The sequence below is a fragment of the Balaenoptera physalus genome, assembly GCF_965194825.1.
Source record: "Balaenoptera physalus genome assembly, chromosome: 10".
NCBI classification, from domain to species: Eukaryota; Metazoa; Chordata; class Mammalia; order Artiodactyla; family Balaenopteridae; genus Balaenoptera; species Balaenoptera physalus.
The window spans coordinates 107,789,216-107,810,419 of record NC_138889.1 but is presented as its reverse complement, the minus strand read 5'-3'; the positions used below and the strand labels follow the sequence as shown (position 1 = coordinate 107,810,419).

Sequence of the window (21,204 nt, the reverse complement as noted above, 5' to 3'; positions counted from 1 at the left end):
TCTTTTGCATTCGAGGTCTTCAGCCTACAGGGCGGCCCTATCTCACAGAGTTGCACTGGCTGCGGTGTGATAAGCCTGCCTTTGTGCAAACAGACTCCATCATACCATGAGTGCACGCCCAGCTCGCTGGCAAGCTCATGGGGAGGAAGTGGAATCTGGAGCCCAGGGCACCTTTGCTGTTCTTAACAAGGCTAGGTTTCAGAACCTCTTGGGAAGGAACTTTGTTAGAAGGCTCTCCTAGAGATTGGGATTCAGTAGTGCCAGAGTGGGTCCTGGGCATCTCTTATTATTTTGAAACTTCAGCGGTGCCCATGATGTGCCCCCGGGTTGAAAGCCAATGCTTCAATGTCCTTGTTTTACAAGTACGGAAAGTGAGGCCCAAAGAGGGGAAGGCAGCTGCACGAGGTGACCACTGTGTCCTTCTCCAATCCAGAGTCCACATCATTTTGCCCCAGTGTGTAAGGGGGACTGACCCCATAGAGTAGAGGTCAAGAGGACCGAGGTCATGTTGCTTGTTCACAGCCACACGAAGCACAGACGCACGCACCCTCAACACACAGCCTCGGGCAGTTTCACCCAGGGGCACTGAACGCCCATGCGCCACACTCACACCTCCACGTGCATGGGTTTACAGGCCCGCGTACATGCCTGCACACCACACACACTCGGGCGCAAACACAAAGCCCGGGCTTTCTAACCTTGTGCTTTCTCTCCATCTAATAAAGGAGCACATTCCTTCTATCACCTTTTTCCAGGTAAACGGAGAGAACATTTTTCAATCTCCCTTTATGGCTTTTGCTGGGTTCCTGTTCCAGCCTGCCTTAGGCTTCCGTGGTTTCTCTGTGGTTCTCTTTCGGCATCTGGCCCTACTCCTCCCTGTGTGCCACGCAGAGGGAAGGCTGGGCCTTCCCTGCTGGGTTCTCAGGCTCTTATCTTGCTTTCAGTTCGTAACCTTGCATGTGTTCAATCTTTTTAGCCACTCGGCTTTTTATCTTGTCTCTGAGGATTACACTGTGCTCTCCCAAGGGAAGGGACTGTTACTTCACCCTGCTCTGTTCCCCACGACCCCCCCCCCACCGCCTCCGCAGCTGCTGGTCTGGTGCCAGGCTGCTGATGGGTGCTCAGTTAATGGAGAAGAAAGGAAGGGGTCCGTGCCCAATGGTGATTCTCACGCCATTTTCCACGGAGCTCATCAGCTTGCCTCCGCCTGTCCCATGTCTGCGGAAGTTGTTCTCGCTACTTTCAACATTGTTTTCTCCCTGAAAATCACTCCCACTGCTCCCACCCCTTCCCCTTGGATCCTTGGAAGCACTGAAATCTGCTTTCTTAAGTCAATCTTTTCCCTTTGGCTAGCTTCATGCTTTTTCTTTGACGTGGGGGTGGGGGTGGGCGCTTTTCCCAAGCATATCATCCCCCTTGAAACATCAGAAGGTCGGGACGTCCCTGGCGGTCCAGTGGTTAAGACTCCATGCTTCCACTGCAGGGGCCACGGGTTTGACCCCTGGTCGGGGAACTAAGATCCTGCGTGCTGCGTGGCACAGCCAAGAAAAAGAGAAAAATCAGCACCCATAAGCGCTCAAGATTGGAGGTTCCTTAAAGACCATGTCTCACGCAGCCCCTCCTCTGTGACCACGACAGGCAGCTCAACACTTCCTGCGGAGCTGGTTTCACCTTGAACACCTCTGGTTGCCAGTTTTTCTGCCACTGAGCTAAGAACCAAGTCTGCTCAGAGGTCCCCTGAGAGGCTTTTGGTTCCTGTCCTGGCAGCCACGGGGCAAATCTGCACCCTCTCTTCCTTGTGGCCTCCCAGCCAGACTGGAAGGGTCCGTGTCCTGCTTAGCGGGAGGGCACACAGGCTTTGGGGGCAGACTCAGCTGCGTCCAGAGCTGCGTTTCTCCGTTTGCTGGCTGGGGAGCTTTAGGCATGCGCTGCAACTTCATCTGTTTCCTCATCTGTAAAATGAGGTTCCCGATACCTACCTTGTTGGGTCCTCAAGAGAATGGAATAAAGTAGCAGAGTTAAGACCTTAACATTATGCCCTCTACATAACAGACACTATTACTAGTAGTTCTTATCATTAGTATCATCAAATTTACTATTTGACAGACCCTGTGCTAGTGAATGGAGAGTGGGGAGAAAATACATGAAATATAGGGCAGTCTCTGCTTGGGGTGTCGTTGGAGGGAAAACACGTTCAGACTGAAAGTGAGGAACAAATGAGGCAGCAAGCAGGCGAGTCTGAAGATAACGAGTGCTGAGATGTTTGGTGCTGGCAGTAGGTGCCCTGCGTGGTCAGGACAGAGGGAGCTCAGCCCGGCCAGGAGCCACCTCACCGTCTCCCTAAGATCGGCTCTTCCACACGCTAAGGGAGCTCAAATCTCCATCCAGCCCGGAGAACTCCCCTGCACTCCATCCAGACCTACATGTTCAACTCCACCTCTGAATAGCACACGTCCACCTTGCCCTAAACCCACCATCTCCCACCTAAGTCTCCTCCAGGGCTGTTCCACCATCGGCCCGTTCACCCAGCAGATGGCCAGTCCCCATCCTCGACTCTCTCTCCTTCGACCCAGTTTTCTAACCAGCGACCTACACCTCGATTCTGCCTCTTAAATAGGACTCAAGTCTCCATTTTCCTCCACCTCCTCTTCTACCCTTACCTTAGTCTATGTCTTCATCACATCTTTTCTAAATTGCTGCCACACCCTTTGAACTCCTCTGGTTTTCATTCTTATTTCCTCCAACATGTTGTAGCAAGGTGATCTTTCTAAATTCTGTCATCTCAGGGACTTCCCTGATGGCGCAGTGGTTAAGACTCCGTGCTCCCAACGCAGGGGGCCCGGGTTCGATCCCTGGCCAGGGAACTAGATCCCACAAGCATGCCGCAACTAAGAGTTCACATGCCACACTAAGGAGGCGGCGAGCCGCAACTAAGGAGCCCTCGAGCCACAACTAAAGGAGGCTGCCTGCTGCAACTAAGACCCGGCGCAACCTAAATAAATATAAATAAATAAATTCTGTCATCTCATTTTTCTGCCTAAAACCCTTTATTGGCTCCCACTGATCTCACGATAAATTACATAGTCTTTGCTCTGGCTCAGCGTAGTAACAATAATATCTACAAGGCTCCTCAGTGCTCTGGCCACTTCCTTTCTCTTCTGCCCCATCACTCACCATTGCTTTCAGCCCCACTAAAGCACGTGTGAGTCTCAGAATAGGCCAGACTCTGTCTTATCTCTAGTTTTGCTATTTCCTGCACCAGAACACCTGTCATGTCGGTCATCATTTCCTTTGAGACATCTTCTTGGACACCCCTTCCCAGGCTGGCTTAGCTGCCCCTCCTTTGTGCTCCCAAGCAAACTTTCATGCTCTGTGGCAATTGTCTATTTGTCTGTCTCCCCTGCGAGGCTCAGAGTTTCCTTATAGGTATAGGTAAAGACCCAGCCCTACATTCATCCGTGTGTCATCATACCTAGGACAGGAACTGGCCCACGGTAGGAACTTAATACATGTAGGACGGATGGAGCGTTGGCAAGTTGGGATCTGAGCAGGGCCTTGAGAGATGGTCTGGAGTCCGATGACCTGGGTTAGAAATCTGGCTCCTTCTTGGCCACTCTGAGTGTGTCAGACAAGTGACTTTCCCCCTTGCTCATTCCTTTATCTGGCCTTTGAGCGTTTGCCTTGTGCCAGAGTGATGGGGGCTGGGGACACAGCAATGAGGCAGCCTGAGTCCCTGCCCTTCCTGGAGCTCTCCTTCTAACATGGTACAGACGTTTATTGCGGGTGACAGTGGACGTCCCGACTGAAGAAAGGGCCGAGGTAGAGACTAACGGTGGGTTTGGGGCAGAGCAGTTGGGAAGACCTCTCTGAGGAGGTGATCTGCAGGCTACATCCTAAAGGAAAAGGGGATGCTCTGCGGGCCAGGGAGAGCGTATAAGGTGGAGAGAGGAGGAGGGATCTGATTACTGAAAGTTCAGGTGTGGCCCGAGGGTGCTGAGCACTGGGGGTGCGGGGGGCGGAGCTACTCTAAGTGAAGTTAGAGAGGTGGGGCGGGGAGACCGTGCAGGCTGAAGGACCGTGGGGCTGGGCAGCTGTATTCAAAGGCATTAGGAAGCCACTTGCCTCTGGCAAGGGAGTGAGGCGCTTGGGAGGCAGAATGGACAGGAGTTGCCAAGACGACAGAGGCTGGCTCATTGGTTTCTGTCTTGAGTAATAGGATGGATGCTGGTGCTATTTACTAAGACTGGGGAGGAGCGAGGGACATGGAGAGTTCCGTTTTGGCCATATGAGGTTCGAGATGGCTGGGTGTATTCGAGTCAAGTAAATGGTTAGAAATGAGAGTTGAGAATTGGGAGGCGAGGCTCTCTGACCTTTGGCATCCTCCTTGGTAAAAAGGAGATAACAGCTGAATCGATTTCCTAGGGCTGCTCTAAGAATTCAGTGAAATAAACCACGGGAAGCACTCAGCAGCAGCCTGGCTAAAAGAAAATGTCCGTAGTGACCGTGACAGGGCGATTTCTGCCCTCAGTCCTTGGACACAGCAGTGGGTGATGAAAGTACAGTAGCTGAACACATTGATCTGAAATCTGCGGTACAGAATTCCAGGTAATGAAGGAGAAGACTCCTCACTCCCTAAGTGTGGGCTGTGCTTGGTAACTTCCTTCTGAAGAGCACAGTTTGGAAAGAGGGTGACACCTGACTAGTCAAATGATCAAGGTTAACATCATCGGGGCTATCGCACCGATGGCATGTACCCTTGGTATGACATGCTGACAAATCCCAGTCGAGGGGCATCCTACAAAATGCCTGACCATGACTCCTCCAAATTGTCAAGGTCACCCCAAATAGGGAAAGTCTGAGAGAATGTCATAGCCCCAAGTACTAGACGTAGTGGGGTATCCTGGATGGGATTCTGGAATGGAGAAAAGACATTAGGGAAAAACTAAGGAATCTGAGTCAAATGTGGACTTTAGTTAATCATCATCATTAGTTATGATAAATGTTACATGCCAATGGAACACATAAACAATAGAGGAAACTGGGTGAGGGGTTCCTAGCAACTCTTGGTTCTATCTTTGCAACTTTTCTCTAAGTCTAAAACTATTCTAAAATAAAAAGTTTATTTATGTATCTATTTATATGGGCCACGCCATGCGGCTTGTGGGATCCTAGTTCCCCGACCAGGGATTGAACCCACGCCCTCAGCAGTGAAAGCGTGGAGTCCTAACCACTGGACCGCCAGGGAGTTCTCCAAGAGTTTATTTAAATAAAAAGTAAAACCTGGGGCTTCCCTGGCGGTGCAGTGGTTAAGTATCCACCTGCCAATGCAGGGGACACGGGTTCGAGCCCTGGTCTGGGAAGATCCCACATGCCACTGAGCAACTAAGCTCGTGCACCACAACTACTGAAGCCCACGCTCTAGAGCCCGTGAGCCACAACTACTGAGCCCGCATGCTGCAATTACTGAAGCCAGTGCGCTCTAGAGCCTGTGCTCTGCAACAAGAGAAGCCACTGCAATGAGAAGCCTGCGCACCGCAACGAAGAGTAGCCCCCGCTCGCCACAACTAGAGAAAGCCCGCGTGCAGCAACGAAGACCCAATGCAGCCAAACATAAATAAATAAATAAATAGATAGATAAATAGATAAATTTATTAAAAAAATAAAACCAGTCCGGAGTTGGCGTGCAGATCAGATAGCGACTCCTCTACCTTCTGCACCAAAATGCCACCCCTTTGCCTTTAGAGAACATTTCTGTTCTGGCGGCCCCGTGGGCGGCTTGCTCTGGCCTGGCCCCTGGCGAGCCGTCTCGGGGCGCATCTTCCACCAGAGCTGCCTCGCCTTTGGAATCCTGGAAACCATTCCTGAACAACCCTCTACCTCCTCTTTGCTCAGAGTAAGAGTCTATGTTGCTACTCCACGCCTACGAGAAAACTCAAGTGTCCTTTGGGGCTGAGGCCTTGAAGGGTCTGAGTAGCAAGTGTGGATGAGGAGTCCCATCCACTCCAGCAGCGCAAAGGCTTTTCATTCATTCTGTCAGCAAATATGTATTGTTCACCTATGATGAGCCAGGCGGTATCCTGGGTGCCAAGGATAGAGCAGAACAAAAAATAAAGTTCCTGTTTTCTTGGAGCTTACGTTCTGGTGGGGAGAGACAAATAATTAAATGCCAAGGAGTGAGAAGTGCTAATAAGAAAAACAAAAGGGTGAGAGAAAAGGGAGGTGCTATTCTAGAGAGGATGAACAGGGAAGGCCTCTCTGAGGTGGCATTTAAGCCGAAACCAGAGTGAGGGAGCAAGTCATATGGATCCAGGGGCAGGAGCAGGATGGGCAGGGGGGGATGGCTCGTGCAAAGGCCCTGAGGCAGTACGTGCCCCGTGTGTCTGAGGAATGCGGAGGAGGCCAGTGGGTGAGGGGGAGAGTGAGAGGAGGTCAGATAAGCAGCCCCAGGCAGGTCAGATGGGGTAGGCCCTGGAGGTTGTGAGGAGGTCTTTGGATTATATTCCTAGTGGGGTGGGAAGCCATTGGACAGTTTGGATCAGTAATTTAACAAGATCTGATTAACATTTTAAAAGGATTTCTCTGGCCATTGTGTGGAGAATAGGCTACAGGAAGAGTAGGTGGAAGCAGAGGTAATTAGGAGGCTATTATGACATCCAGAAAAGAGAGGAGAACAGCAGTGAAAGCGGCCAGGAGCTGCAGGGTTCTGGGTCTGTCTTGAAGGGAAGGCCTATAGGATTTGCTGGGGGATTGGATGCTGGGTGTGAGAGAGAGGGGTCGAGGACGATTTTAAAGATTTGGGCCTCAGCAACTACAGAGTCGGGAATTCTGCACACAGGGAGTATCTCCCACTCTGGGGCTGGGTGAGGGGAGAGGGGAGGCCAGAGGTCGGGAAGATGAGGAGGATACAAGGGAGGCCCAGAAAGAGCAGCCGGAGAAGGAGGTGGGGAGGGGTGGGGGGCGGGGGCGGGGAGAGCAGAGCGCTGTCCACAGGCAGAGCAAGGAGTGAGCGTGTGCATCAGATGCTCCTAGTCAGTCAGACAAGAAAACTGAGCCTTGGGCCTGGCAGCCCAGGTCATCAGTGACCTTGGCAAAGGAAATCCTAAGTCCTGATGGGGCAGTGAGCAACAAGCCCGAGGAGTGGGAGGATGGGAGACAGGGAACCCGAACAGCCCCTGTTGCCGAAATATCGGCTTCGCTGTGCACCAAGGCCGAACAGAAGTACGGAGACAGGGATTTTGGAGGAAGAGAAAGATGGCTTTATTTTCTGCCAGGCAGAAGGGAAGACACAGCAGGCTAGTGCCTCAAGAATTGTGCCCTCCCTCCTTGGGAATCAGGGAAGATTTTATATGTGGGGCTTGCAGTCTGGGGTATAAGATAAGGATCAAAGTAGTGAAGGTCTTGCATTTTTCTTCTCCTTTGCATTATTTTAAAGCAGTCATAGATGGCATCAGGCCGCCTGGTAATTGGGGTCTGGCAGTCTGGTAACTGCGTCCGTTTGCCTCTGGTTTATCGGCCGGCCGGTGATCCTGTTTCTGAAATGCAGAAACTATAGGGGGTGATTTGTTACGAGGGGCGTACAGAATGTGAGTGCCGGGGTGGTAATAGGGTTAGGGAGTGAGAGGCATGCGATGTAACTCACGTTAAGAGTTAGGGGTGATAGGTGCTGAATGTAAATTACGTAGTGTCAGGGAGTGAGGTTAGCTTTATAAAGTACAAATCTAGTTAACTACCAATTAGTGACAGTTAAAGTAAACCAAGGAGTGATTAACTCTTTCAGGCCAGGTTTTGTTTCTTCTCTAGCCTGTTCGCTGTTCCCTTTGTTTTCCCTGCTCTCAGAAGAAAGAAAACTCTCACTTCTATTTACATTGCAACACCCCCTTTTGAAGACTTTTGCTGAAAGGGGAGCAGAGACATGGTGTGACAGCCAGAGGGGATTTAGAACCGGGGAGCTATCACTGCGTGTCTGCACGTGGACGTGAACCATCTGGTGGGGTGGGGGAACCGATGATGCAGGAGAGGGAGCGGCAGCAGGAGGAAGCCCTGGAGAAGGTGGGAGGGACCCTGGGGCGGGGCAGGAGCAGGGGAGGGTGCTGGTCTCGGCGGGCAGGAGGCCGAGGCTGCAGTCAGGTCAGCAGGGAGTTCACGCCGCCTCCTCACGCTCGTCTCTCCATCGTCTGCTTCCCCTCTCGGTTCTGAGCTGGGACCTGAGTCCATCTGTCCCACGCCCGTCCCGCTCGGGCCCCCCACCAGCGCCCAGGTCCCCAGGCCCCTGCCCTGCCGGAGCCTCCGTGGGCGCCTTGGCTCTGTACCCCCTCTAGCCCACCTCAGCCTCACCCTCTCCTGGCGTTTCCTCTCACTGGCTGGCTTGTACCCCTCATCCGGGAACTAACGCGCAGACTGCGTTTCTGGGACAACTTCCGGTACCTGACTGGACTCTGACCCTTGGGAGACGGGCCCTGGTTCCATCTTCCAGGCCCAGAGAGCCTGGGTGGCCGCGCTGCTGGGTCCCAGAGCCTCCCTCTGTTAGGTGACCTGGCCGCAGGACCTGGGGAGCCAGGGACAGCCTGCCCCACCTGGCCGTCCGCTCCTCCGGGGCTGTGTCCTGCAGGCGGCGGGGGGATGCAAGCTCCCACTTCTGGGCACGTATTCGCCGGAGGAGGCCTGGCATGCAGGCCTCTGTCCCGGGAGTGCGTGAAGAGCCAGGCTTCCAGGGAGCAGGAGCTCTGACCGTCACCTCTAAGGTTAAGGGCGGGCAGGAAAGCGAACCTGATGATGGACCCCAGCTCACCCCCTCCACCTGGGCCTCAGACTTCATCAACTTTCAGAAACTGTGGCAGGACATCAGCCTAGTAGCGGGAGAGAAGCCGAGTTCTAATCTCCAGTCGGAAGAGTGGAAGCTGCCGACGATGTGTCATTGCCTTGGGAGGTGGGATCTGGGGACGGCAGGTGCCAGAAAAAAATGGGGTTTCGGAGTGGGAATGGTGTGACTTCTGTTCCTGACCTCGGCTTGCCTCATACTGGGCAACACACCTTCACGCCTCTGTTTCTATCATCAAGCAAATAGGAATCTGCTTCTTTCCAGCCAGTTCCCAGTTGATTTTTTTTCCTTTTTGGCTGCACCGCGCAGCTTGCGGGATCCTAGTTCCCTGACCAGGGATCGAACCTGGGGCCCCCGCATGGGAGTGCGGAGTCCTAACCACTGGACCTCCAGGGAAGTCCCCCCAGTTGATTTTTTTTTTTTTTGGACACTCCTTTTTTTTTTTTTTAATTTATTTGTTTTTGGCCGTGTTGGGTCTTCGTTTCTGCGCAAGGGCTTTCTCTAGTTGTGGCAAGCGGGGGCCACTCTTCATCGCGGTGCGCAGGCCTCTCACTGTCACGGCCTCTCTTGTTGTGGAGCACAGGCTCCAGACGCGCAGGCTCAGTAGTTGTGGCTCACGGGCCCAGTTGCTCCGCGGCATGTGGGATCTTCCCAGACCAGGGCTCGAACCCGTGTCCCCTGCATTGGCAGGCAGACTCTCAACCACTGCGCCACCAGGGAAGGCCCTCCCCCCCCCGCCGTTGATTTTGAGTGAAGTGGCCGCGGCATGAAGTGGGGACGAGGCTGGACAGATCTTGTGTCACAATGAGAGGCGCAGAAGCCTAAGGCTTGCTCGTTGGTAAGAAATCACCAGTTTATTGAATGAAAAATCCAACATCCTCTTAGTCCCTCCCACCCCGCCCCTCTCTCCGGCTGAGTGAGCAGCACAGCCCCAGGAACGCTCTGGACAGCAGGGCTGAGCCGGGGGAAGGGCTGCAGGAGTTTGGGGGAGGTATGGAGAATGAGAAAAACGCTTTTCAAAATGAAGTTCTGTGCAAAAACTTCTAGAAAGGGTGAGAGGGCCACGGCAAAGCTCCGGAGGCGCTGGCGGGCTGGGAGGGCTGCAGCTGGAGCTCCACCCACGCGCTCCGCGTCTCCCCAGAAGGCCAAGACCGATGGTGTGGGCTGAGGAGGGACTCAGGCCCTCCGAGGCCGTGGAGAGAGGGAGGCTTGGCCAGGAGGACGGGGCCTGCCCAGGCCAGGGGTCCAGGTGAGGAGGGGAGGACAGACCAGGGAAAGGAGACAGATGGACACGGGGAGCAGGGAGCCGAAGGGACCGGGGCCACAGACAACACGTTGGATGGGGCTGCCTCCCATCTCTCCGGGTCCAGAGTTGCAGGCAGAGGCAGAGGTGTGCTAGGGGCGTGGGGGAGGAGGCTGGAGAGGAGAGCCATCAACAGGGGGAGACCCAAGGACAGGGACCAGCGACCAGGTGAGTCACACGGAACCACCAAGAGACTGGCTGTGCGGACAACCAAAGAACCGCTCAGGGACATGCGCGGCACCTACAGGGGACCTGGACACGGTGAACCCTTGCACGGGTGAGACCACGGAGCCCTCTCCACCCCAGAAACCCACGTGTGGCCGCAGGAATGCTGTCCTGGGGTGAGTGGGCAGGAGGGGTCGTGCCCTGTCACCCCACAGCAGTGGGAAGTGGCCTTGGCTCTGGGCCCCACTAGAGGGGGGCCGGCTGAGTGGCATCTGGCAGCTGAGCTTTAGAAAATGAGATCCTGGGGGAGATGGGGGAGGCTGGACCCCCTGCTGTGGGCCAGGACCCTGGGTTTCCTGTTTCCGGGAAGGGAACTGGCGCCACGTGGAGAAAGAGGTTGGAAGTCAGGCGAAGGAAGGCCCGGAGGACTCAGTTCCAGGGACCAGGGATGGCCGCCAAAACGCAAAATCAACGTGCCTTGGGACTGGAACAGAGGGAGAGGAGGAAAAGGAGAGAGGGAGGGCGGGGGCTGCCCAGGGATGGGACCCAGAAGGCCGGGGGAGGGGGGGTGGTGAGGAGCAGCGTACCCGGCGGCAGTGTCCTTCAGGACCGGGCCAGGGAGATGCAGGCCCCGGGGCCAGGAAAGGGGACGCTGGGCCTGGGCCTGCTGGCCTCCCCCTGCCTGCAGGCGGTGAGGCTGGTGGCAGTGCCAGGAGGGAGAGTAGCCAGGAGACGGTGCCCTCAGGTGGCCTTGCTGCCACTGAACAGTCCCACTGGAAAGTGCTTGACGTGGGTGGGCCACTGGGCTGCCAGCTGGAAGAACTTGATGTCACTCCACTCGACTCCGTCGATAGACACTGGGGGTGACAGGGGAGGCGAGGGGGTGACCGGGGCTGCTAAGGCCATCTTCCCAGGGTTGCTGGGGAGGGCCACGGCCTCCCTGTCCCCCTCCCCCCCCGCCCATGCCCCGCCCGCACCTCTCAGCATGGTCTGCTGCTGCTTGGCAGAGCAGATGAGACGGCTGATGCCTTCGATGACCTGGCTCTTAGAATCCACCTCCTTTTCTCGAGGCTTCTTGCTCAGGAAGATGGTGGGAACTGGAAAGCAAGCAGGAACCGCCTTGTCACAGCCCCTGAAAAGCGGCCACCACTCTCCCCCGTCCACTGCCCTCTCCCCCTAAGGGAAAGGAGGTGAATGGCAGACAGCCAATTCTTCCTCCCCTGCTCCCTGGCTCCAGGCTACATATCAGGATCTGCAAGCTCCTGCCCCCGTCTGGGCACTGGCTAAGCTCCTGCTCCTCTCCCTGGGCCTCGATATATTCACTGAATAACGAGGACCCAGGGCCAGATGGTCTCCGAGTCCCTTCCAGCTCGAACGCTCCGGCAGCCTGTGGGGCAGGGGGTCTGCTGCCCTGTCGGGTGCCTCCTTCCCACCAGCTTGTGCACCTGCACGGGGAGGCCGTGCGGCAGGGTTTGCATGAGCTCAGCCCCGGGACGCCCTAGGCAGGTCTCTGGGTGCCACCGCGGCTTCTGGCTGCGGGTCTGGCAAGGCCCTGCTCGCCCTCCAGGGGAGCTCTTCCAGGGAGGCATGAACGGAAAGGCCCAGCTGCTTTGGATGCGCCCAGAGGAGGAAGGCAGGGCCCGGCAGTGAAGGAAGCCCCTTCGTGACGGCTGGGGGGCTGCGAGCACCCCAGAGTCACCCCGTCGGCTTCTGCAGGCGCAGGGCCAGCTGTGCGGCTTCCCGACAGGGACCGACAGCAGCGAGTGACATCCCCACGGTGGCCTGGTCGTGGCGGTTCCTGCCTCACTTCCACAGCGCACGGGACCCGCTCCCCCGCCACTGCTGGTGCTGAAGCCCCCCTCTCCTCTGGGCGGGGCACTGTTCCCCTGAATTCTTAAAAAGAGCCATGCCCTTTGCTCACGAAGGCTTGGGTGGCCTCCAGGGTCGGGTGCGAGTACCCCGCTCCGTGGGGCTGCGGCAGGGGGACACGTCCTCCCCTGTCACACCATCCATCCCGGAGGGCGGTGGCCAGAAAGGCTCCCTTCTTTACGGCAGCACGAACTGCCTCAGCCCCTAAGGTGCCAATGCTCTGCAGGGAGGGACCAGTGACTCCCTGGGGACCGAGGTCTCCTCTGTGACAGAAGGAACGGCCTCGTCCTACAAGGTGAGGCGGGACCCCCATGGGACCCCAGGCTGGATCACATGATACGTGTGCTGCCTTTGTCCTCGTCCACAGTCTCCCAGAAGCACATCCTGTTCCAGCCCCCGAGACGGACGGGGAGGCCTGGTGGCCCTGATGGCCTCTGGCCTCACATGTCACTTACCTTTCTTGTTCTTCTCTTTGGTGACCACGGTCATGGCCATGGTGCCGGAAAGCTGGGCCTCCCCACCGTGGGGCAGGCGGGAAACCTGCACCGAGCGGAAGACGCTCTTGAGGGTGTTCTTGGAGCTGGCGTCCCTCTTGTCACCTTCCCTCCTCCGCTCCCCAGGGTGGCCCAGCCAGTAGTCCACCTGGAGGCCAATCACGTCCCCGTACGGGCTGCTGGGGCTCCTGGAGAAGGGGCGATGCGGGAGAGCGGGCTCAGTTCCCGACCACAGGGCAGACGACGGGGTGGAGAGGGCCCCGCCAGGCTCTGGGAGGGGCCGGGGGAGGCGCCCGCTAAGTGGCCCCGGGTTCCCTCCAGCCTCACAGCACTGGCTGCTGTGGGAGTGGAGAATCAGGCTGATCCGAGGACACAGCCAGGAGAGGGTGAAGACCCGAGTCCCCACGAGGGAACCGAATAAACAGTCACACGGGGACAAGGGAGGCAGAGAGGAAGGAAGCTTTACGAAGGGAGAAAGTGTGTGCATGCACACGTGCGCACACACATACACGAGGACACACACACACGCACACCCCCCACGAGCAGAGCCGGGGCAGAACCCCGCCAAGCGTGGGAGAGGTTAAGTGGGGCAGGGGCGGGAGCGCCGTGGCGGCTCCGGAGCAGCGCCGGGAGAGCTGAGGGATGCCGACCTGTGGCTTTCTCCCGTTTATGGCACTTCTAGCTCAGGGATAATTTTAGCTCCAAGGGGAAAAAGAGCTGATGTTTTCTTGAAAGGAGGCGGCAGACACAATAGGTACAGGCTACAAAAGTCATCTGACGTTTCTCTTTCTGCCTGGATTCAGTGGTTCCATTAAAAAACAAGCTTAAACTGGATGGGAAAGGAGGTCGGGGTAAGGCAGGCCCCCAGGCACCCAGGAAGCCTGGACCGTGAGGTCACGATGTGACCTGCGGTGGGATTTCCTCCTTTTCATGCACTTCGGCAAGTCAGCGCAGACCCTCGATGGGAAGCGAAGGGGGAAGACAGGGCAAGGGAGGCTGAGGGCTGGGGTCTGGGTTCCCCACCAAGAACACTTCGTATTCTGTCACTGGGGGTTCTGGAAAAGCCACTGGCCAGGGCCTACCCTCTCGGCTCCACATGGACCATCACCAGAAGACCAGCAAGGTGAGGGTAGAAGAAAGGGAACGGGGAGGGAGAAGGAGCAGGGGCTCCTTTCAGCTCTTTCCCACCTCGAAGGCTGTTCCCTGACCCCCTGTGGGACTGCCCTCCCGCCCACCCCCGCTCTGGTCAGCTCTGGGAGGCCTCCCTGCCCGCCTGATCTAAACTTTGGATATTTTACATCCTAAAGAAATTGCCGTCCCCCTTCATAGCCACCCCCCCCCAACTGTTCACAACACTCTCTCTGTGGCTTTGGCCCTGCTGGGGCCCAGGAGCCTGGGCTCTGGAACAGGGTCCTGCCCGTGTCATTGGCCGCGGCAGCCTTTCAGTGATGGACAGACTGAGTGCCTGGAAGGAGGCCGCACCTCCACGGGCCAGGCACTAATGCACGCTCTAATTTCCGCCTCACAGCAAGACTGATGTGGCTATTTCACCTTTACTTTCACGGAGTTGAAAGGAGACTTAGTAACTTGCCCAAGTGACAAAGATTCTTTGCTTGACCAAACTTTAGTCAGGCTCCTGCACCTCTTCCCGGGCCCACCCGTGCGCTTCCTTGGAAAATCCAGTTCTTGCAAGGAGCCCCCGGCCCGCACTTCTGATCACCCTGGACCTGCGAGCAGGCTCCTCACCGTCTACCTTCCCTCAGGGGCGTCGGCAGCAAGGCTCCCGTCAGGTCCGTCTAGCCGGAATCAGACCCCTCCTCGCTCCCGATGTGCCTCCTGGTAATTTTCCATCCGCTGCCCCCACGCTGCTCCTGGACTGTAAACCCAGCTGCTCAAGGGTTTGGAGTCAAGTCCCATCCCTCTCTCACTGCAGAATCCCATCGAGGTGGTCCCGACACCTACGGCGACTGTTCCCAGCGTGGAGAAAGCCTCTCTTGCTCTAACAAGTGTCACTGAGTGATCTGTTCTTTAACACAAGCTAACGCAGCGGACCTAACACACACCGTGACTCAAATCCGGGTGTGTGACGCCCACGCCCACACTCCCTCTACCACACTGGGCAGTCCTACAAGGAGACACATGCACAGCGCTTTACAGGCTACCAAGGGCCTCTCTGCCCTTTGTCTCACTCGACCTTATACCTGTGAGGCAGGCAGGACAGACGGGAGCCTGCACTTGGAGAGCTGTGTGATGACCTGCTTGGCCAGTGACCTAGCTCCACTGCTCTCGTTCCCTCCCCCGCCACCTTCCGAGCTCAGTGTCACCGTCCTACACGCTGTGGCAGCAGGGAAATCAGTCGGGCTGCTGCCCCGATGGAGGGACGCGGCAGGAAAGACAGGAACCGGCGACAGGCTTACCCCACGACGGCCAGGGCGCTGCTCATGGACGGGGAGGAAGGAGGGGTGGCCATGGCGTCTCGGCTCAGGCCAGAGCTGGAGGGCGGTGACGTGGAGGGCACAGTAAGGCTGACCACGGGTGAGTCATCACCATCGCCTGCCAGCGGGACAGACAGACACAGTTGGGCAAGGGAAGCCGCCCCGACCCGCTGGTGCCAGGGAGTCGAGGTGCCCCCGTCTCGGCTGCAGCCTGCTCCCCACACCGCCCCGGCCATGGCCTCGCCCCGAGGCTCGAGCTGTGCCTTGGCCTGGGACCCCCTGGGTCTTCGCCCTCTGGCCTGTTCGACTAGGAAGGAGCCGGCAAGGCACCACCCTCACCCTGTAGAGGCCAAGGGGCCCCAGGCTCACCTGTAGTGGAAGGAGAGTCTTCGACCAGACCCACCTTCACCACCTGGGAGGGAGAAGAGACGCCGCATTAGATCCTCCTACCAAAGCCAGACGTGCTCTGATCAGCTGGAACCAGCAGCCGCCACTGAACATTGTTTGATTGTAGGCTTTAAAACTCTTTGCCGATCCCGAGCAGCCCGGATAGTTAAGAGATGTGAAAAAACCCAGTTGCAAACAATAAGTCAGGGGCACAGGAGACCTGCAGCTCTTCTCTGGGGATGCAGGCAAGGCCACCTGGAGGGTGGGAAGCACTTTCGTATCCTGATCTCATTTCTTCTAAGACCACTTGGGCAGGAGGCCGTCATCTCATGTCAGAGAGAGGGGAGGACCGGGAGAAAGCCTCGGCAGACAGGAGCGGGGTGCGGCGGGGGCTTGGGGGGGCGCGTGTGCTGCACCAGGCCCAGCGAACATGCTGGAACACGCTGACATGCTGGGAGCAGGCCCCTCCTTTCCAGACTTCCTGGAATCTGGAGGAACACCAATGAGGAGGGGGTCCCCAGTACCGCCGCTCCCTCCCCGCAAGGCAGTGGTGTCCATTTCAGCTCCCCAGAGAATTTTAGATTCCTCTGAGAGAATTCTGGGAAGGACAGAGGGGGCCCTCCAGTGGCCAGCAAAGGGCACAGCTAGAGACAGACCAGGAAGGTCAGGACTGGGGCCTGAGGTGACAGGTGAATCCCAGCACCCGGCAGAGGCGCAGCAGGGCGGGGAGGTCACGGAAGCTGAGCCCCGGGGATGGCAGGGAGCAGGGGTCACACACAGATCAGAGCACAATGCTGCCATTCACTGAAATTTGTTCCCGATCCTCTACACATCCTGATTTTAATTCCCAGAAAGTAACACATCGATACTCTGAACTTCTGGACATGACTCCTCTCCCCTCGCTCCTCTGGCATTGCACGAGGCTGCCAGCTCCTCTGTTTGTTTGAATTTTTAATTTTTTCTCTCTCTCTGTCTTGCTGTGAGGCTGGAGTAGGCAGTGACCCCCAGCTCCATGAAGATCCCACAGCTCCACAAAGATGTGGGTCAGACTGCCAGCCCCGGCTACGGGCCATGGCCCCGGGCCTCCGACGGGGCTGTGGGAGCAGCCCCAGTGGCTAATGGGGACTGACTGGACCAGGCAGACGGGAGGCTTTACGGAGGATCTCCCCAGGATCAGGCCTCTCCCAAGATCTCTCGAGACGCCCAGGATCTGGGACGAACAGAGAACAGGGACAGTGGGAGCTGGGCCCCTCACCCGCACGTGCCCCATCTCCCCTAGAAGCTGGGAGGATCCTCAGGGAGACTGTAGGAAAAGATACCAGCTGATTTGGAAGAGAAACTCAATTGTCTCGCAAATGGAAATCAGAGTTCTCAACCATGCGTCTGTGTCGTGCTTTGGCCCCGGGAGGGCGTCGGCTCTGTCCCCTCTGGGCTCCCTCTCTTGGTCGGTCTCTGCCTTGTGGCCTAGCTACTGCCAAATGCAGCAAAGGCCGGTACCACCTGACACCAAAGATACCCAAGAGGTTTTCCTTTTATGTTCAAGATCCGCTCGTGTAGAGACTCTGCCTTGACTAAGCAGGAGGAGGAAAGAGCCTCTTCCGCTTGGTGTCCACCTGGCTCTGAAGGCTACCGACTCCTCGGGCTTCTACGAATACCATCTATCGCTATCCCCGAGGCAGCTTTCTTTTCCCTGGAGCCTGTAGAACCAATGCCCTGGACATCACTCCCTAGGCCACGGCACCAAGTTCAGCGCCTGGTGTAATAAGCACGAGATACGCGCGGTGAGCTGGGGATGGCCCCTGATCGGGAAAGGGCACTGAAAGGAACAGCTCGGCGCCTGTCCCAGCCCGGGGCTCCCTCACCTCGGCGCTGCTGACACTCGGGGCTGGATCACTCTCTGTCGGGGGCCTGTCCTGTGCCCTGCAGGATGGTAAGCACGTCCCTGGGCTCCACCCATGAGATGCCGGTACCACCCCCGTCCCCAGCTGTGACAGCCAAACTTGTCTCCAGACCAGACACTGCCAGATGTCCCCTGGGGGCAAAATCGCCTCCGGATGGGAACCGTTGTCTAGATGAGTCCTGTGTGTGTGTGTGTGTGTGTGTGTGTGCGCGCGCGCACGCGCAGGACAGGAAGGCCAGGAGAATGGGTGGGTGGGTAACGGAGAACAGGGGAGTTGTACTCACGCCAATGAAGGGGATAAACTTCTGATACGAGTCTTCATCAGGGCTGTTGGGAGAGACAGGAAAGCTTTACAGTTGGGGGGTGAGACTTCGTGGAGAGATGGGGACACAAGCTTTCCATGTTTTACTGTGGCTTTAAGGGAGTCCAGACACTACATAACATCTTGCCGTGGCGCCTCAGGAGGGCGCGAGGAGCCACCAAATGGAGGCAAAAGCTCCGATTCTGCACACGCTACCCCTGCCCCTGTGTCTGTACCGAGGGGCGCCCACACGGTGGGGAGCCCAGGCAAGGAAGGGGACGCCTGGGGGGAGGCAGTAAAAAACACTCTCATATCCTCTTGAGTTCTTACCAAGGGAAATGGGGTGGGGAGAAGGAAACTATGGAAAAGCAAAGGAGACCTAAGATTTATCTAGCCCACCCAACTTGTTTTTAAGAAACCCCTCGGTCAACTTACAACTTGTGCCTGCAGGTCAGCATGGCTTCCGCCACGGGCAGCTGGTGCGTCACGCCCGCGCCGCTGATGTACTGCATCACCCGCCCGACCACGTCCAGGTGCTCTGCAGAGAAGCCAAGAGACAAACGCCGGCATTTCAGCAGGCGAGCCCGAAAACCCTCTCCGAGAGCCCCCTTCCTGAGTCCCACCAGACGACCCCAGGAGTTGAGGCAGAGAAAGGGCTCTAAAGACCCGCTGGCTTGAACCTAAGGAATCATGGAGCAAAGAGCCGTCCTCCCATCCGATCTTCGTGCCGTCCTCCCCAGCCTGCCCCTTCCCAGGCTCGGCTTGCCCCCGCCTCCGTTTCTGCTTGCAGCGACCTTGGAACCACTGCAGCAGCCTGCCCTCCCCGTCCAACGTCTGCCTGGCACTCCCTGCAAGGCCCGTGGGAGCACTGACCACCTCCCGGCCCCGCAGAGCCCAAGCTTGCGCCCATCCCTGCCACCTCTCCTCTGTCTTTCAGGAAAAGACATGGTTGGTGGAGTGTTATTCATATTCCCTGCCACCCTCACAGCCCCCCTCATTTCCAGCTGTGCGGAGCAAATGGCAGAGACTAAACACATCCAGAGTGGAAGGGCTGCGCTTAATAGGCCTCCTTTTAATAAGTACTGAAAAAAATGAACTCGCCACAGGGAGGAGAAGCATGCCCCCCGCCCCTGGCTCTCCGGAAATCAGGCCACATTCTGTCTCCGTCCCTTACGAGGGGCCGTTACCTGACACCGGGGGCTCTGAGCGGTTGAACAGATCTCTCCAGCCAGAATCAAGGAATGTACTGCTATACCTACTGTCGACGGAGCCCAAGTACTTGGCCACCGGGTGAGAACCTGGTAGGTGGAAACCAGACAAGGCGAGCTGGTGAGGGGGTGAATGATGGCCCAGCCTTCGGTCTCCCTGCCCGTCACTTCCTGGGACCCAGCGCCACCACCCCGCTTCAGGAGTGGGCCCTGCTGAGCCTTTACCGAGGGGAATGATGAGAAAGCGCATGTAGCCCAGCCAGTCGGAGGTCTTGCTGGCCAGCGACTTGACGAAGAAGCGGAGGATGGAACTCAGGTAGCTCTGGCTGCCCACCGCTGCCACCTTCACCGGCCTCGGCATGGAGGAGTTGCAGTTGCAGCTGGGAAGCAAGGGGAGAGGCACGGCCACGTCAGGCGGGCCTGCGTCCTGCTCAGAGGAAGGCCCCAAGCTCAGACTTCACTTGATCTCAACAGCCCACGGGAAAAAACAAACCAATAAACAAAATAATACAGAGAGAGGCAATAAACCACAGTGCTTTTGCAAAAAGAGAGAAACCCAGGATCAGAGAGGACAGGGAACTGTCTAGAAGGAAGGCAGAATTGGCTGAGGCTCACGGGGAGAAGACTCGGCAGTGCCCTGGGGTTGGCGGTGGGCATGAGCCCAGACACCCAGGAACGCCCGCAGCTCTTTCTCACGGCAGGTCCTGAGGAGGGAAGGCCCTGGCTCGGGGTGGTCGGAGGGACGGGAGTAAAAGGTCTTGTAAAACCCTGGGCTCTCTCTGCCCGGCCTTCTTCGTCATGGGCTTAAGAAGAGGACGAGGCAACTCAAGGTGTGGCAGGGGACCAGGTGGGGAGGCAGGCGGGCAGGAAGGTGACATTTTCACCCCGACCCTCTGGGGCCAGCAGGGGCATCAGAGCACCGCGGTCTGACGCTGCCCAACCAGGCACCAACTGCGAATTCTTGGTCTGATGAGGCCGGGAGGTCCTCTCACTGCTTAGAAATCAGGGTGGGAGGATGAGGTCAGAGGGAACCCCCCAAGGGGCAGGAGAAGAGCCGAGGCCTTACTAGCGCTGGATACGGGTGAGCAGGGCGGACAGCACGGCCTGGACCTCCACCGTGGAGCACGTGCACACGACGGGCTTCCGCTGGTCCTGGAGCAGCTCTGCCACGTACTGTGTGGGGTGGGGGAGGGAAAGGAGCAAGGGACACAGGTGAGGCCACGCAGCAGGGGCACTGCCTCCCTGCAGGCCAAGAGGGCAGCGAGGCCCAGACGGAGCTGCAGGGCCCCATGCTCTGTCGTTCAGACCACAGCCGGGCAAAGGTCAGGCTTCTGGCAGCCAGTGAGGAGAAGGTGGGGCCGAACCCCGCGTAGATGGGCTCATGCGGAAGTGTGGGAAGACCTAGGGCACACTAGATTCTAACTCGGCCTCTGTCGCCCACACGCTAGGTGGCGCCGGGATCTAACCGGGTGGACGGCGGGGAAGGGAGGGACAGGGGCTGCTGTTGCTGTGCCCCTTCCGAGCGGCCTTCGTGGAAACCAGGGCGCCTCTGGCGTCTCACAGCACTTGGTGCTCCCCGAGGCACCTCCCTTCCGTTATGCTGCCTGAGACACAGGGCCAGGAAGGCAGGCATGACAGGTGATGCCGCTGTTTGTTTAAAGCTGAGGAAACCGAGGTACAGAAAATTGGTGATTTAAGCCCCACAGGTGGGAAGACGATGGCACTGGGACTAGAGTCCAGAACTGTGGGCTGAGTTCGGCGTAGGGGGGCCTGAGAAAGGGGAGTGATTCCCTATTTCCCCACACCTTGCCTTTCAGATCTGTCTCTCGCTCCCCAGAATCTCTCCTCCACAGCCCTGCGACCTTCGATGCTTTACCTGGCCCTGCCAATCAGTGGTGTTCACAAGGATGACGTTTTCTGGGAGGGCGGCATCCGACACCAGGATCTGATTCAGTTGGTCATATACCACCTTCCTTGGAATCTACAAGGACAAGAGCGTCTGCTGGGCAGTCCCCAGGGAGCTGAGGGTAGGGCTGCGTGGTCTAGCGGGCTGAGAATTCCTGGGGCAGAGGTATTCAGAGAACAGCGACCAGGGACTTGCGCAGGAGACCCGGTAGCCCACCGGCCAGAGCGTAAGGGGAAGGAGGGGGATCAAGAACGAGCAAAGCGAGGCCTCAGGACACAGGCTGGTGCGCCAGGAGCACAGCTGGCCGTCCTGCCAGAGCAGGAAGGGCCCCGAAGGGTCATGAAGCAGGGCAGCAGGAGAGGAGGAGGAAGACGACAGCAGGCAGGTGCTCACAGGATGGAAAACGAGGGCAACAACG

The 21,204-nt window shown here is 57.4% G+C and overlaps 1 protein-coding gene across 1 annotated transcript in view; it reads right to left on the bottom strand.

Moving 5' to 3' along the window:
- Positions 1–9,644: 9,644 nt before the first annotated feature.
- Positions 9,645–21,204, bottom strand: part of PACS1 (phosphofurin acidic cluster sorting protein 1) — a 152,787-nt gene continuing 141,227 nt past the window's right edge. The window contains exons 14-24 of the mRNA XM_082477041.1: positions 20,757–20,861; positions 19,947–20,053; positions 19,106–19,260; positions 18,860–18,970; positions 18,108–18,210; positions 17,656–17,698; positions 15,454–15,496; positions 15,067–15,202; positions 12,611–12,837; positions 11,264–11,383; positions 9,645–11,143 (exon numbers count right to left, since the gene is read on the bottom strand). Coding sequence (XP_082333167.1) covers positions 11,028–11,143; positions 11,264–11,383; positions 12,611–12,837; positions 15,067–15,202; positions 15,454–15,496; positions 17,656–17,698; positions 18,108–18,210; positions 18,860–18,970; positions 19,106–19,260; positions 19,947–20,053; positions 20,757–20,861 — 1,266 coding nt within the window. The 3' untranslated portion in view covers positions 9,645–11,027. The remainder of the gene's footprint in view (positions 11,144–11,263; positions 11,384–12,610; positions 12,838–15,066; positions 15,203–15,453; positions 15,497–17,655; positions 17,699–18,107; positions 18,211–18,859; positions 18,971–19,105; positions 19,261–19,946; positions 20,054–20,756; positions 20,862–21,204) is intronic.